General features: G+C 47.4%; 1 protein-coding gene across 1 annotated transcript in view; it reads left to right on the top strand.

The window, feature by feature from the left end:
- Positions 1 to 12,106: 12,106 nt before the first annotated feature.
- HTRA1 (HtrA serine peptidase 1) overlaps positions 12,107 to 14,354 on the top strand; it is a 37,046-nt gene continuing 34,798 nt past the window's right edge. The window contains exon 1 of the mRNA XM_074591683.1: positions 12,107 to 12,623. Within this exon, the coding sequence (XP_074447784.1) occupies positions 12,158 to 12,623 (466 nt within the window). The 5' untranslated portion in view covers positions 12,107 to 12,157. The remainder of the gene's footprint in view (positions 12,624 to 14,354) is intronic.

Below are 14,354 nucleotides of genomic sequence, written 5' to 3' on the forward strand. Positions count from 1 at the left end.
CATCTGAATGAGTTTCCTTGCACCATGTGAAATATTTTATTAGAAAAATGTATTCCATTTTAGCATATAAGAGGTCAGATTATCTCTTATCCGGCTATCATGTCTTTTTAATTCTTCAAATCTGATCAGGTTGCGTAGCCTAAGAAAGAAATCAAACAGAATGAGATGGTTTTCTTTTACAGTTCTCGGTTTCTTTTGTGGAATTTTTACATGTTATGCAAGGGAAGTCGATCAGTTTTCTTTTTAACCAATGGAAGGGAAGAGGTGATGCATAGTAATGTCAAGTTAACCATTTGGAAATACTCAAGCACTGTCTGAAAGGGAAAAAAAAAAAACCAAAAAAACAAACCAACCCACAACAAAACGTAACGTCTTTTTCTGGCATTACACTGTTGCATAACAAAGTTTCTCTCAGAAATATCCTTCTATGATAAGGTGACCCACTTAGTGGATGAGGGAAAAGCTGTGGATGTTATCTACTTGGATTTTTGCAAAGCTTTTGACACTGTTTCCCACAGCATTCTCCTGGAGAAACTGGCTGCTCATGGCCTGGACAGGTGTACTCTTCGCTGGGTAAAAAACTGGCTGGATGGCCGTGCCCAGAGAGTGGTGGTAAATGGAGTTAAATCCAGTTGGTGTCCAGTCACAAGTGGTGTCCCCCAGGGCTCGGTGCTGGGGCCGGTTCTCTTTAATATCTTTATCAATGATCTGGATGAAGGGATCGAATGCACCCTCAGTAAGTTCGCAGATGACACTAAACTGGGCGGGCGTGTTGATCTGCTTGAGGGTAGGTTGGCTCTGCAGAGGGATCTGGACAGGCTGGACCGATGGGCTGAGACCAATGGTATGAGGTTCAACAAGGCCAAGTGCTGGGTCCTGCACTTGGGTCACAACAACCCCATGCAGCGCTACAGGATTGGGGCAGAGTGGCTTGAAAGCAGCTCGACAGAAAAGGACTTGGGAGTGTTGGTGGACAGCCGGCTGAATATGAGCCAGCAGTGTGCCCAGGTGGCCAAGAAGGCCAACAGCATCCTAGCCTGTATCAGGAATAGTGTGGTGAGCCGGACTAGGGAAGTGATCATCCCCCTGTACTCGGCACTGGTGAGGCCCCACCTCGAGTACTGCGTTCAGTTTTGGGCCCCTCGCTACAAGAGGGACATTGAGGTGTTGGAGCGTGTCCAGAGAAGGGCTACAAAGCTGGTGAGGGGCCTGGAGGACAAACCTTATGAAGAACGACTGAGGGAGCTGGGGTTGTTTAGCCTGGAGAAGAGGAGGCTGAGGGGAGACCTTATCACCCTCTACAACTACCTGAAAGGAGGTTGTAGAGAGATGGGGGCTAACCTCTTCTCCCTGGTGACAAGTGATAGGACGAGGGGAAACGGGTTCAAGTGATGTCAGGGGAGGTTTAGATTAGATATTAGGAGACATTTTTTCACTGAAAGGGTTATTAAACATTGGAATAGGCTGCCCAGGGAGGTGGTGGATTCACCATCTCTGGAGGTGTTTAAAAAAAGGGTAGATGGGGCACTGAGGGACATGGTTTAGAAGTGGCTCTTGTCAGGGTAGGCTAAAGGTTGGACTCGATGATCTTAAAGGTCCCTTCCAACCTCAACAATTCTATGATTCTATGACATCTGGGAGCACCTCGCTATCTGTACAGCACAGAGTATGATCACACTTGAGTCACTGTATTTCTCAAGTCCACTTTTCCCTTTTGTGGAGCAGCGCAGTTAATCGGTCTGTCTCAACAGTATGCAAGCTTCAGATAAAGAACAGTAATTAAAGGAGATATTTTATATAGCCTGTACACAGTTACCCAAATTCCAGTTTGACCGTGACATCTTCTGACTGCGAATTATTCCAGGTATGTCCACATCTGCAGTTACACTGGTGTCAAACTATTGCCCCCAACATTTTACCCTGTAACATCCGACTTCTACGGGAGTCACTGCACTGAGTGTCTTGAAGCTTCCATTTTAACCCGTTGCACCACAGGCCAGTTGATATGACGTGTATATAATTGTACCTTTGGTTAGCCCATCTCCATTTAAACTAGACATTTTCAGCTTTATTATAACATCACTAAGTTGCAAAACAGCTTGATTGTGGCAGTATGGAGCTGATGTTTCAGCAGGGTTGTTGGTATACCAAGTTAGATACTAAAGAGATGCACCCTGTCTATTAATACATGGCTCCGTGGCTGGTGTCACTGACACAATTTTGGGGGTTTTGATAATGGGATGGCCTACACCAGGCTTGCTGGGGTCAGATGGGACTCACCTTTCTGAAAGGGGGAAGAGGGTCTTTGCTCATGAGCTAGGGGGGCTCATTGAGAGAGGTTTAAACTAGGCTTGAAGGGGGAGGTGGATAGTATCAGGCTTGCCTGGGACCAGCTGTGGGATGACATGCCAAGGTTAGAGGGACAGGCTGCTCACAAGGGCCCTCAGCCTGCTGGTCTGAGGTGTGCTGGCTATACTGCAGCACACTTGAAGTCTTATAGAGATGAGCCAGCAGCTTCTGAGGTCAAGAGCCAAGAGGGATACACCAGTGAAATGCTCCAAAGGAATTAAGGGGTGTTCCTCTAACAGGGTGGCATGGCTGACAGCCCAGCTGAAGTGCCTCTGCACCAAGGCACGAGCATGGGCAACAAACAGGAGGAGTTGGAAGCCGCCGTGCTGCTAGAAATCTACAACCTAGTTGCCATTACTGAAACTTGGTGGGACGAATTTCATGACTGGAGCGTGGCTGCCAATGGCTACAGGCTGTTCAGAAGGGACAGGTGAGGAAGAAGGGGTGGACGCGTTGCCCTCTAACTCAAGAAATGGATGGAGTGTGAAGCACTGTCTCGCAAGAATAGCCATGAGCAGGTTGAAAGCCTGTGGGTAAGAATTAGGGACCGAGGCAACAAAGGGAACCTTGTTGGTGTCTACTACAGGCCACCTGATCAAGGGGAGCCTATTGATGAAGTTTTCTTACTCCAGCTACAGGAGAAGTCATGCGTGCAGGCTCTTGTCCTGCTGGAGGACTTCAACCACCTGCTGGAAAAGTAGCACTACAAGCTGTAGGCAAGACAAGAGATTCCTGGAGTGCATTGAGGATAACATCTTAAGCCAGGTACTAGACAGTCCCACCAAAGGAGATGCGATACAGGACCTGATGGTCACCAATACAAGTGAGCTAATTGGTGACAACAAGATGGGAGGCAGCCTGAGCTGCAGTGATCATGCACTGGTGGAGCTCGCAGCCCTAAGGAATATGGGTCAGGTGAAGAGTAAAGTCAGGACCCTGAAGACCCTTAATTTTAGGAAAGCAACCTTCCAGCTCTTCAAGAGGTTAGTCAATAGGACCCCCTGGGAAACTGCCCTTGGGGACAAGGGAGCAGAACAGAGCTGGCAGATCTTTAAGGACACTTTCCACACAGTGCAAGAGCTCTCAGTCTCCAGGTGTAAGAAATCAGGAAATGAAGGCCAGAGACTGTCATGGCTGAGTTGAGACCTGCTGGTCAAACTAAAGGGCAAGAAGAAAATGCCCAGGCAGTGGAAGCAGGGACAGGCGTCCTGGGAAAGAGTGGGGCACTGCCCAGTTGTGTAGGGATGGGGTCTGGAAGGCCAAGGCATGGCTGGAGTTGAACTTGGCAAGGGATGCAGAGAATAATAAGAAGGCTTCTACAGGTATGTCAACCAGAAAAGGAAGATCAAAGAAAGCATACCCCACCCTGTTAAGCAAGACTGGCAAACTGGTAACAACAGCTGAGGAGAAGGCTAGGGTAATCAACAACTCTTTTGCCTCGGTCTTCACTGGCAACCCCTCTCCCCGCACCTCTTGAGCGGATGGACTGCAAGGCAGGGACTGGGGAAGCAAAGCTCCTCACACTAAGAGAAGATCAGGTTCGTGATCACCTGAGGAACCTGAACATACAGAAGTCTACGGGACCTGACGAGATGCATCCCAGAGTCCTGAGGGAACTGGCTGATGTAGTTGCCACTCTCTGTGATATCTGAAAAGTCATGGCAGTCAGGTAGTCAGGTGAAGTCCCTGATGACTGGAAAAAGGGAAATATTGCACCCATTTTTAACAAAGGTAGGAAGGAGGATCCTGGCAACTGCCCACCTATCAGCCTCACCTGTGTGCCTGGGAAGATCATGGAACAGATCTTCATAGAAGCTGTGCTAAGGCACGTGGAGGACAGGGAGGCAATTTGAGACAGCCAGCGTGGCTTCACCAAGGGCAAGTCCTGCCTCACCAACCTAGTGGCCTTCTGTGATGGATTGACTACATCAGTGGACAAGGTAAGAGCTACAGATGTCATCTACCTGGACTTCTGTAAGGCTTTTGACACAGTCCCCCACAACGTCCTTCTCTCTAAATTGGATTTGATGGGTGGACTGTTTGGTGCATGAGGAATTGGTTGGATGATCACATCCAGAGGGTAGTGGTCAATGGCTCAATGTCCAGATGGACATCAGAGACAAGTGGTGTCCCTCAGGGGTCTGTATTGGGACCAGTACTGTTCAGTATCTTCATCAATGACATAGACAGTGGAATTGAGTGCACCCTCAGCTGTTTTGCAGGCAGCACCCAGCTGAGTGGTGCGGTTGACACACCTGAGGGATGGGATGCCATCCAGAGGGACCTGGACAGGCTTGAGAAGTGGGCATATGTGAACCTCGTGAGGTTCAAAAAGGCCAAATGCAGGGTCCTGCACCTGGGTTGGGGCAACACCTGGTATCAATACAGGCTGGGGGATGAAGGGATTGAGCAGCCCATAGGAGAAGGACTTTGGGGTACTGGTGGATGAAAAGCTGGACATAAGCTGGTAATGTGTGCCTGCAGCCCAGAAGGCCAACCACATCCTGAGCCGCATCAAAAGTGTGGCCAGCAGGGCGAGGGAGGGGATTCTGCCCGTCTGCGGTGCTCTGGTGAGACCCCACCTGGAGTGCTGCCTCCAGCTCTGGGGCCTCAGCACAGGAAGGACATGGACCTGTTGAAGCGGGTCCAGAGGAGGCCACAAAGATGCTCAGAGGGCTGGAGCCCCTCTGCTGTGAGGACAGGCTGAGAGAGCTGGGGGTGTTCAGCCTGGAGAAGAGAAGGCTCCAGGGAGACCTTATTGTGGCCTTTCACTACTTAAAGGGGGCCTATAAGAAAGAGGGGGACAGACTTTTTAATAGGGCCTGTTGCAATAGGACAAGGGGTAATGGCTTTGAACTAAATAAGGGTAGATTTAGACTAGATATAAGGAAGAAATTTTCTATCCTGCAGGTGGTGAAACCCTGGCCCAGGTTGCCCAGAGAGGAGGTTGATGCTCCATCCCTGGAAACATTCAAGGCCAGGCTGGATGAGGCTCTGAGCAACCTGGTCCAGTTGAAGATGTCCCTGCCCATGGCAGGGGGTTGGACTAGATGGTCTGTAAAGGTCCCTTCCAACCCAAACCATTCTATGATTCTAATCCCTCTACAGCAATACAGTTTATTCTTCCTAGTAATAAACGTCAGAATAAAATGCAATTACTAGCTGCAACAAACGCATTTAAAGGAGCTGAAAATACCCTTTTAGTTCACCTATCTTATCACGTGCATCTCTGCTGTTTAGCTTTCGACTTTCTTACCCTCTAATTATTTTAATAAAAATCTTAAGCTATTTTTCACAGCCCCTTGAGACCCGAACTGCGGTCCCTGAAGTTACTTTGATGCCGTGCCTTTACTACGTGCTGTCTTGCACGTTTTCATTCGCTGTGTACTTGCTCTTGCCCCTTTACTGAAGAGGGAATTGAATTTTATGATTGCAGATTTAAACCCACCGTATTACAATATGAAATTTGCAGAAATTTAACTGCTAAACCTGCAATCCACGTGCCTGAAGGTAACTGCCGAAGGGTAATGGTCCAGAATATAGTTTAACAAACTGGCCTACGCCTTAACCTCATGGAATAATAGGATGTCAGCACCACCTAGAGGTGATGTCCTAGCTTTAACAATTATCCGAGTCGGGCATTTACTCTCTAAGTGTATTTCTGAATCTTAAAAATTAATTTTGAAAGTCCAGTTAATCACTGGACTACTCGGAGGTTTTTTTTTTTTTAAAAACTCCTTGTAAGCTGTGAGTAGCCGTGGCAGCAAATTGGTTGACGACAAAACAAAATCACCCTTTCTCCCTGCTGTTCTCGTTTATGATACCAGTTTAACATCACAGCTTCCCTAGGAGTATAGGAGAGAAGTGAGTAATGTGTTAACTTGTCCAGGGAATAATGAAAGTGTGAGGCTTCTCGTGATGCTACTGACTGCGGAAAGCCGTTACGGGCAACCAGAGCATAGTAAAAAATAGTTGAAAAAGACGAAATCGAAGAAATGACACTTTAGAGTATAGATTTTTTTCATGCTACAAACGAGCAAAACTCAAACTACGACCCTGAGGAAATATAACAGTGGTAACGAACTGATGTTTCCCTGTGATAAATAAGAGAAACCTATTGCTAATAGTTAGATACTCAGTCTGATAAGAGTAGCCTTTTCTGAATGGAAAGCAGGTATGTGCTAGACGATTGTATAAAATGGGCATGCTCTAAACTTTAATTATTGCTTGAAAGACATGTGCGTGTCTAGCAGCGTAAGGCAGTAACTTGCTGTATTAAGAGGTCTTGAGCTGACCTAGTTGAATTTCAGTTATTGCAGTTTAAAAACTCTGGAACGTACCTGGGAAACTGGTTATCCAGAGCGATGCAGCTGGTCAGAAGAACCTTTAAAATGTCTCATCCGAGTCCAACCTCTTCAACTACTGGACTGGAAAGGAAGCACCTCTGCTGCTTTCGGTAGGCAAAGTAATGTGACGCAAAGGCAGGTGTTTGGAGGTAGACCGGAGTAATTTGGGCTACAGATTGAAGGAGGGGACCAAACCAGTTTGGAACTTCATTCTTTACTAACTGAGCTGCTATTTTAATAATTTTACTTTTTGACTTTGAGGTTTTGCAATTGCATATGTAGGTTCAGAAATCAAAATTCTATAGGGAAATCAGTTAAAAGTGCATCACAGAGTAGTATCTCCTGTCACAAAAATGGCTGTATTAATAGAAAATATTGATATTCAAAGGCTAATCTTTTTAGGCTTTATAGGAAGTCTATATTATAATGGATGGAGAAATTAGTGAGCGCACCAAAAGGGTGCACTCTGATGGTTTGGGACAGATATATTGCTGTTCTTATAAAGATTCTGTATTAATTTGAGGGGGGAGAGAGGGAAGAAATGAGAGAAGGGGAAATTTGGATAGTCTAAAAGTTAAAATGAACTTTAAAATTTGAAGCCCTCCGTGCTAGGTACAGTTTTACTTTTTATGACTTTAATTTAATGTCTTAATATTCATCTGTATTTTGGAGCACAACCTATATGCCTATTTGATGCTCCAATCCAGTAAACTGCTGGAGCACTTCTGAGGTCTCCCACTGATGTAGTGATAGAATCATAGCACTGTCTAGGCTGGAAGGGACCTTTCAGATCATCGAGTGATCTGAAGATAACGAAGGTGAATTTCCGGAAGAGGTGAGTGTGAGCGCTGCTCTGTACCTGCATCACGTCCCACATCTCCGCCTCGGTTTTGCACTTCAGACTTTCTGAGAAAAAGAAACTGGTCCTCATTTGTAAGGGCACCATGGAATGGTCTAGTAGCATCTGGATGTCGCTCTTCAAAGTGGTACCTTTGACGCTGTAATTAGGGATTTGCATTTAAAACGACTGTCTGGCGTGGTAATTTTGCATATCAATCTGCATAGTGAACGCATCTCTCAAGAATTTAAACCACTCTGTTGCACTCCATTCCTCCTGCCCCCATTCTCCTAATGATAACTGAGCACATGGGGACACCTACATCATCCCTGTCCTCATTAGGTGGGTTTCAACTGCGTGTTTTCATAGCAGCGCGTTTGCTTTCTGTAAATTAAGATGAAGTTAATTAAGTTTCAATGCGTGTTTCACAGTCCCTGCCCGTAGCGTAACACTTGCACCCCTAGATGTAGGATTGCCCTCTGACATCACGGAAAAACCACGTGTACAGAAATACCTATTTAATTTGTTCAGGTTGGCGACTGTTTGTTGGGGCAGGTTGCTGGGCTTCACGTGAGGCTTTACAAGAGACACCCTGATGGTTCATTTCTGTTGTAAATGATGCCAACAGCTATGCTCGTCAAGCACCAGGGCTGAATTCCCGTCTGGAAAAGAATATGTAGTTTTAAATTCCCTGGTTTGCAGCCATTCTCTTTCAAAGTAATGGCATTTTTTCCTGTATGTAGCAATGAATCCAGCATGCATTTTTTAAAAATCTTTTAAAGCTGTTTTTGGGGTGTTTGCTTTTTGTTTTGTTTTTTTTCTTTTTTTAAGTAAATCTTAGTTTAACAAAATAGAGAAGTCCTGGGGTTTTGGGGGGTGGGGGCAGAGATGTCACATCCCAGCCAAAAGTATGCAGGACAGCATACCTTTTTCCTCACCGAAAATCTGGGCAAAAGCCATTAATGAATGAAGGAAAATGATAACGCAGTCATAATAAGCCTAGAAAAGCTTTCTGCAAAGTCCAAGCTATTTGAGTTTGCCCAGAATAAAAGGATTCTGGCCGTTTCAGACTTCCCCCGTCCTCTTTTCCAGCCAGGATCCTTCCAGCCCCAGACTAGAATGTTAACCTCTTTCTCTCCTGCCGAGCGTGCTCTTATTTTTCATCCTTTACTTGCTTCTTCCTTCCCACCGCTTCTTTCCACGTGTGCTCAGATGCCCTTTACTAGTAATTCTCTCAAGCGTAGGTATTTTTCAGACCACATTTTTGGTCTCTCTATTGATAGATGTCTGCTGGCTTGGACAGCCATTCTGTGTGAACACGTTATGATGGGGGAGAAATAATAATTTCTGGGTTTATAGCGCCTTCCAGGTGTACGGCACTTCTACACAGATTAGATGGGTAATTAACAAATATATATTGTCAGTGAACTAAGTTATTAAAGCCCCAAAGACTTATCCCAGTTATTCTGGAAAGCGAGATGTTTCTTTTCAGTTGTGTGTGCACCCATGTGAAACCTTTAAAATTCATATTATAAAATATTTATATTTTAATACTCAGGTTAAGATTCACATTCTTACCTGGTTTAAGGAACAAAAAACATAACAGCGGAAGGTCCTCAATCCTAGTCCATTTATTTAGAAATGAACTGCTAATTAATGGTTTTCACATAAGACCTTAGGATATATTTTATTTCCTTTGCAGCGTTTAACCCCTGACTGTCAACCAACAAATGTACTTCCCTTTTCTGTGCTATTTATTTAAAAAAAAAAAAAAAAAAGGCTAGTGTGTTATAGGTCTTTAGTAGTCTGTAAAAGAGCTTGAAGCTGATAGTGCTGGCTGAATTGTGCAAAAAAAGAATCATACAGCACAGAAAAGATAAACATACTCAACTGGTGTTTCAAACTTTTGTGTGAGAACACTATAAACTTGCAGTAGTTCTTGAAGTAGTTAAATATTTAGTTTAAGATTTGCAAACTTTGTGAGATGAACAGTTAAGTAAACACTTCATGCGTTCATTGATTAATTACTCCTTTCTTGAGGCAAGGGCACATTCACTTTATTTAGGTTTTGAACTGGGGCACTGACTTACTGAATTATAACTATTCCAAATGGGTTTCTGTCAATGGGGCTTTTGTTAATGTCTCTTGAGCCTCCGTTCATGCCTTGCCTTTGCTCCCTAGAACGGCCGATTCCGAAGGATACCAAGCTAAGACAGACACAAACATCCATGGAGAGGGGATGATCGAACAAGGAGTTCTCCCACCGCGTGTAATTTTTTCCTACCTGCAGAGATAAGGCTCCAATGGCTTCAGACAGCTGCTGTAAGTTACTTAACAAAGGCACTGAGATGGAAAAGCAGATAATAACCATTCTGGGGGGGGTAGGACTAAACCCCACCGTAATTCACCGATTGGTCTTTGAGTATTTTGCTCCTGCTTCCAAATAGGAGCTTGTATGAGCTTTTCTGAACCTGTATTTCTTATATTTTAATACTAAAACCTGTTCATCTTTCCCTAGACTCGTCTTTTTTTCAAAATAAAGGAAAAACCAAACCAATCCAAACCTGAAGCTTATTAAAAATAGCCAATAAGTAATAGATAAACAAATAATAATTTGGAAAGAGTTTACCATGATATCTATCTGTATTTTTTATATATATATAAATTTTTTTTATATATCTATATACACACACATTAAAAATATTTAAACTTGTAAACATTTTCAAACTTTTCCTTAGACTTTTTAGCACTGTAAGGATTTTAATAGTAAGGAAGTTTTTGCTGTGAATTGTCCTGATTACTACTTTACTACTTTGTTCACTTCTGAAATCGAGTAATTCTCCTGAAATCTCTTTTTTTGTACAGCATAGAGGCCACTGGAAAACAGGAGATGTAAGGGGTTCGTACTGGAGCTTTTATTGGGAATGTTGGAGTCTACGGGGTTCCTCACCTTCAGGTACTAAGCCAAGCAGTTAAATAAGTTTTGTACATTTGTGGTTTTGTGGTCAAGGTTTGATAAGATTTTATAATGTTCCCTGCAACAATTAGGTTTGAATTCCGACACTTGGGATGCTGCTTCCTCCTGTTCAGGTTGTTAGAGATTATTCCACTTTTTGTAGGAGAAAAGACTTTTTATTCTTCTCCATTAACGTAGTTGCTGGCATCCTTAGTTTCTTAGTCGCAGCTCATCTACCAGTTAACAGCATTTCATCTTGCCTAATGGTTTGTAAAGTTCATTAAGTCCTTGGTTATTGGGTGCCTGATAAAGACACACTTAAATAATTACAGGTTGGTATTCTGTTCAAAAGTTTAATCAGCTTGTAATTAAAAAATTGGCTGTGCTCAATTTCCAGATATTAGTTGTTGTTATACCTTTCCCTGCTAGCTTCGGAAATGATATCCTTTCCCTGGGAAAGTACTTGTGTGTAATTAAACTGCCTTTCGAACCACCTCGTACGTGCTGAAGGAGCATATGGCAGAGAGGCCTCTGTCCGACGGTTCTGGCGATTGCACAGCTGCCAGTTAAATTGGATCAGCCCACTTGTGGGACGATGGAAAACTACTTTTTTTTTTTTCTTTTCTTTTTTTTAATTCTTTCGGTTGATTAACCTTTTGCTAATTGCTAGTATCCACCTCGCCCTGAGGCTTTGAGGAGCTCTGGTGAAGTGAGGGGGCGAGCAGGAGCGCCCTGGGAGCAGCCGTCCTCCCATCCCCGGTGCCTTTGGCTGCCTTTGGCCACCGGCCATCGCCTCCCGCGTCCTCCCAGCGCCGGGAATTGCTCAGGTGGCCCCATGCGGGAGTACCCGGCGTTCCCCAAGGGAATGCCTGATATTTGCATGCATTTGCGTGTATCGCTTTTCTCCTTTCTACCAGGGGCCCGGCTGGCGGCCCTGCCCTCATCTGCTCTTCCACCCATCTTCTTATCAGATAGCAACGTTATTGGCGTTTACTTTGGATTGCCTTTCCCGTAATTCCTGAAGTGGGGAAGAGCGTTCGGCGCCACCCTCCCTCTTGTTGGCAGTTGTCAGCCCTAATTCATTCCTCTGGCGCGGTTTTGGTGCTCCATCAACGCCAAGTTCAACAGCTCCGGGCGGCGACCGACCGTTTAAGTTTGCCCCAAAAACACAAGGCGGCGGGGAAGGGAGGGTTTTGCGGACCGGGGGGAGGAGGGAAGGGGCCCGAGGGAGGACTGGGGGGGTGTCGGGGGGGGGGGAGGCGGGAATGGGGATGTCGGAATACGGGGGGAGACGGGAGATGGGTGTCAGGGTCCCAGGGAAGGGGGGGTGTAAGGGCTCGGGAGGAGGCGGGAAGGGGGGTGTAAGGGCTCGGGAGGAGGCGGGAAGGGAGGGGGCTGTGTCAGGGCCCCAGGCGGAGGCGGGTGTCAGGGTCCCAGGGAAGGGGGGGGGTTACACGGCCCGGGAGGAGGCGGGAAGGGGGGGGGGTGTCAGCATCCCGGGGGAGGCGGCTGTTACAGCCCCGGGGGAGGGGGGGGGCGGGGGGCCACCCCACCGCTCCGCCCCGTCGCCCTCCCCTGCCGCACCGCCCCCCCGGCGCCGCCGCCGCTTAAATCCGCCCGCCCGCCTCCACCGCCCCACGCCTCTCTCCTCTCCCCACCGCCGCCGCGATGCCGCCGCGGGGCTGGATCCTGCTGCTGGCCGCCCTGCTGCCCGCCCTGCTGCCCGCCGCCGCCTCCCCGCCGCCGCCGCCCGCCTGCCCGGAGCGCTGCGATCGGTCGCGCTGCCCGGCGCTGCCCTCCTCCTGCCCCGGCGGGGCCGTGCTGGACGGCTGCGGCTGCTGCCGCGTCTGCGGGGCCGAGGAGGGCGAGCCCTGCGGCGGGCCCGGTGGCGGCGGGCAGCCCTGCGGCGAGGGGCTGCAGTGCGTGGTGCCGCCCGGCGGGGGGCTGCCGGCCTCGGCCACCGTCCGCAAACGGGCGTCCGCCGGGCGATGCCGCTGCTCCAGCAGCGAGCCCGTCTGCGGCAGCGATGCCGTTACCTACGCCAGCCCCTGCCAGCTGCGGGCCGCCAGCCGCCGGGCCGAGAGACTCCGGCAGCCCCCTATTATCGCCATCCAGCGCGGAGCCTGCGGGCAGGGTAAGGGGATGCTGGCGGGGGGTGGGACGGGCTGGGAGCATCCCGGTGGGCTCGCAGGCGCTGGGGTTTGGCCACCTCCCTGGAGGAGGATTCGCATCCTTCGGGCTGGGCTGCTCCCCTTCTAGAGGAGGGGGGGTGGGATCCAGCGCAGACAGCTCGGGAGGAGAAAGGCATCCCGTCCCGGTTGGTGGCTGGCATCACGAGGAGAGGGCCAAAGAAAAGGGCTGGCCTTGGCTCAAGTTTGGTATTCAAGTTCAGTGAGAAACTAGAGCAAGAATGCAGTGTTTGTCTTTGTCTGCCAAGCGTCAGGGGGGGAAAAAAACCGCCCTATATCCAACTTTAAACATCTCCTCCCTTCCATCCCCCAGAGAAGCGATGCCGGGCTCAAAACTGGGGGAAACTGTTTGCAAAACTCCCGAAGCGGGTAGAGATGAGGACCCGAGTCCGACTGCGCGGCTCCGACAAAAAGTTTGGAGAAATATTTCAGTGCGCTCCCGTCCCGTCCCGTCCAGGCGCTGTGTCACAGAGAAGTGCCCTGGGAAATAGAGCCAAGAATGCAGAACCTGATAGAATCTGGTCGCAGCGAACGAATGTGGCATGGCCGCGTCGGCAGAGCAGGCAGCTGCCTGCATTTGCCCCTTTTAGCAGATGCACTCCCAGTATTCGTAATAGATTTGCTAGAGAGGGCGATGCTTGTAACTAAACAGCGTCACAAGCGGACTTTAGTTTATATTTTATTTTGGGAGGATGGGAGCGGCTGTTGAGAGGTAACAATATAACTAGTAGTATTTTTCCTTCAGCATCATTATTATTTAGTTGTTGTTTTAGCTGGATCGGATGTAACGAGAGTACTGGGAGCTGCAGGACGGATGCTAATTATTCGTAAACCATATAAAGACACAGCGCTGGGTTATGAAACTGGCTCTGCAGATGGAGTTGCTGGACTGAACGGCCCGCTGAAGCGTTCAGTCTTGCAGGAATGATGAGTGCAGGATGGGACACAGCAAGGCAAAACCGGGCTGGGGGATAAACGGAACGATTTTAACAAGGTGCAACCCCTAACACGGGCTGGCTTAAACCTTGCAAGATAAGGCTGCATAGTCCTTCCAAGCCACTTGGCATGTTTAGGGGGGGGTAATGTTTAAAAATTTGCGTGAATTAGGACTTTATTTCTGAAGTGGTAGTCACCTTTTAGTAAGCCGGGGCTGTTTCACTGAGCATTGATTCTTTTGGTATAGGTTGTACCATTTCTGCACTGCTTTCTTTAAAAACAAATCTTTTTCTAGCGTCAGACATCATCTCTCCAGCAGGAGAATATTAGAATATAGTGTCTGTATGTTCAGCTTGGGCAAAATACTGATCCTGCGTTACAGATCAAACTGACAACTTTGGTATCAACCAGTTTTTTGTACCGCTGATTTTCCCCTGGGTTTCAAAGCTGCGTTGTGCTCTGTGGAACATTGCTGGCATTTACTGACACTGGAGACAATTAAAGCTTTCACGCGATAGTTTCCTGATCTCCAGTACAATATAATGCCTTGTGATTTTTGTTCTCAATTCATGAAACCAATATTGTTTTCTCAGTCTTTTCTGCTGAACGTTTGCAGAATTCGGGTTGTGTTTGTACGTGCCTCCGGTAGGTTGTACAGAAAATGCATAGGCTGCATATAGACCTTGTGTAGGAAAACTCCACTGTAGTAGGGACATCATGTGTACGTCCAGACAATCATT

This window comes from Larus michahellis, chromosome 6 (assembly GCF_964199755.1).
Source record: "Larus michahellis chromosome 6, bLarMic1.1, whole genome shotgun sequence".
Classification (NCBI taxonomy): Eukaryota; Metazoa; Chordata; class Aves; order Charadriiformes; family Laridae; genus Larus; species Larus michahellis.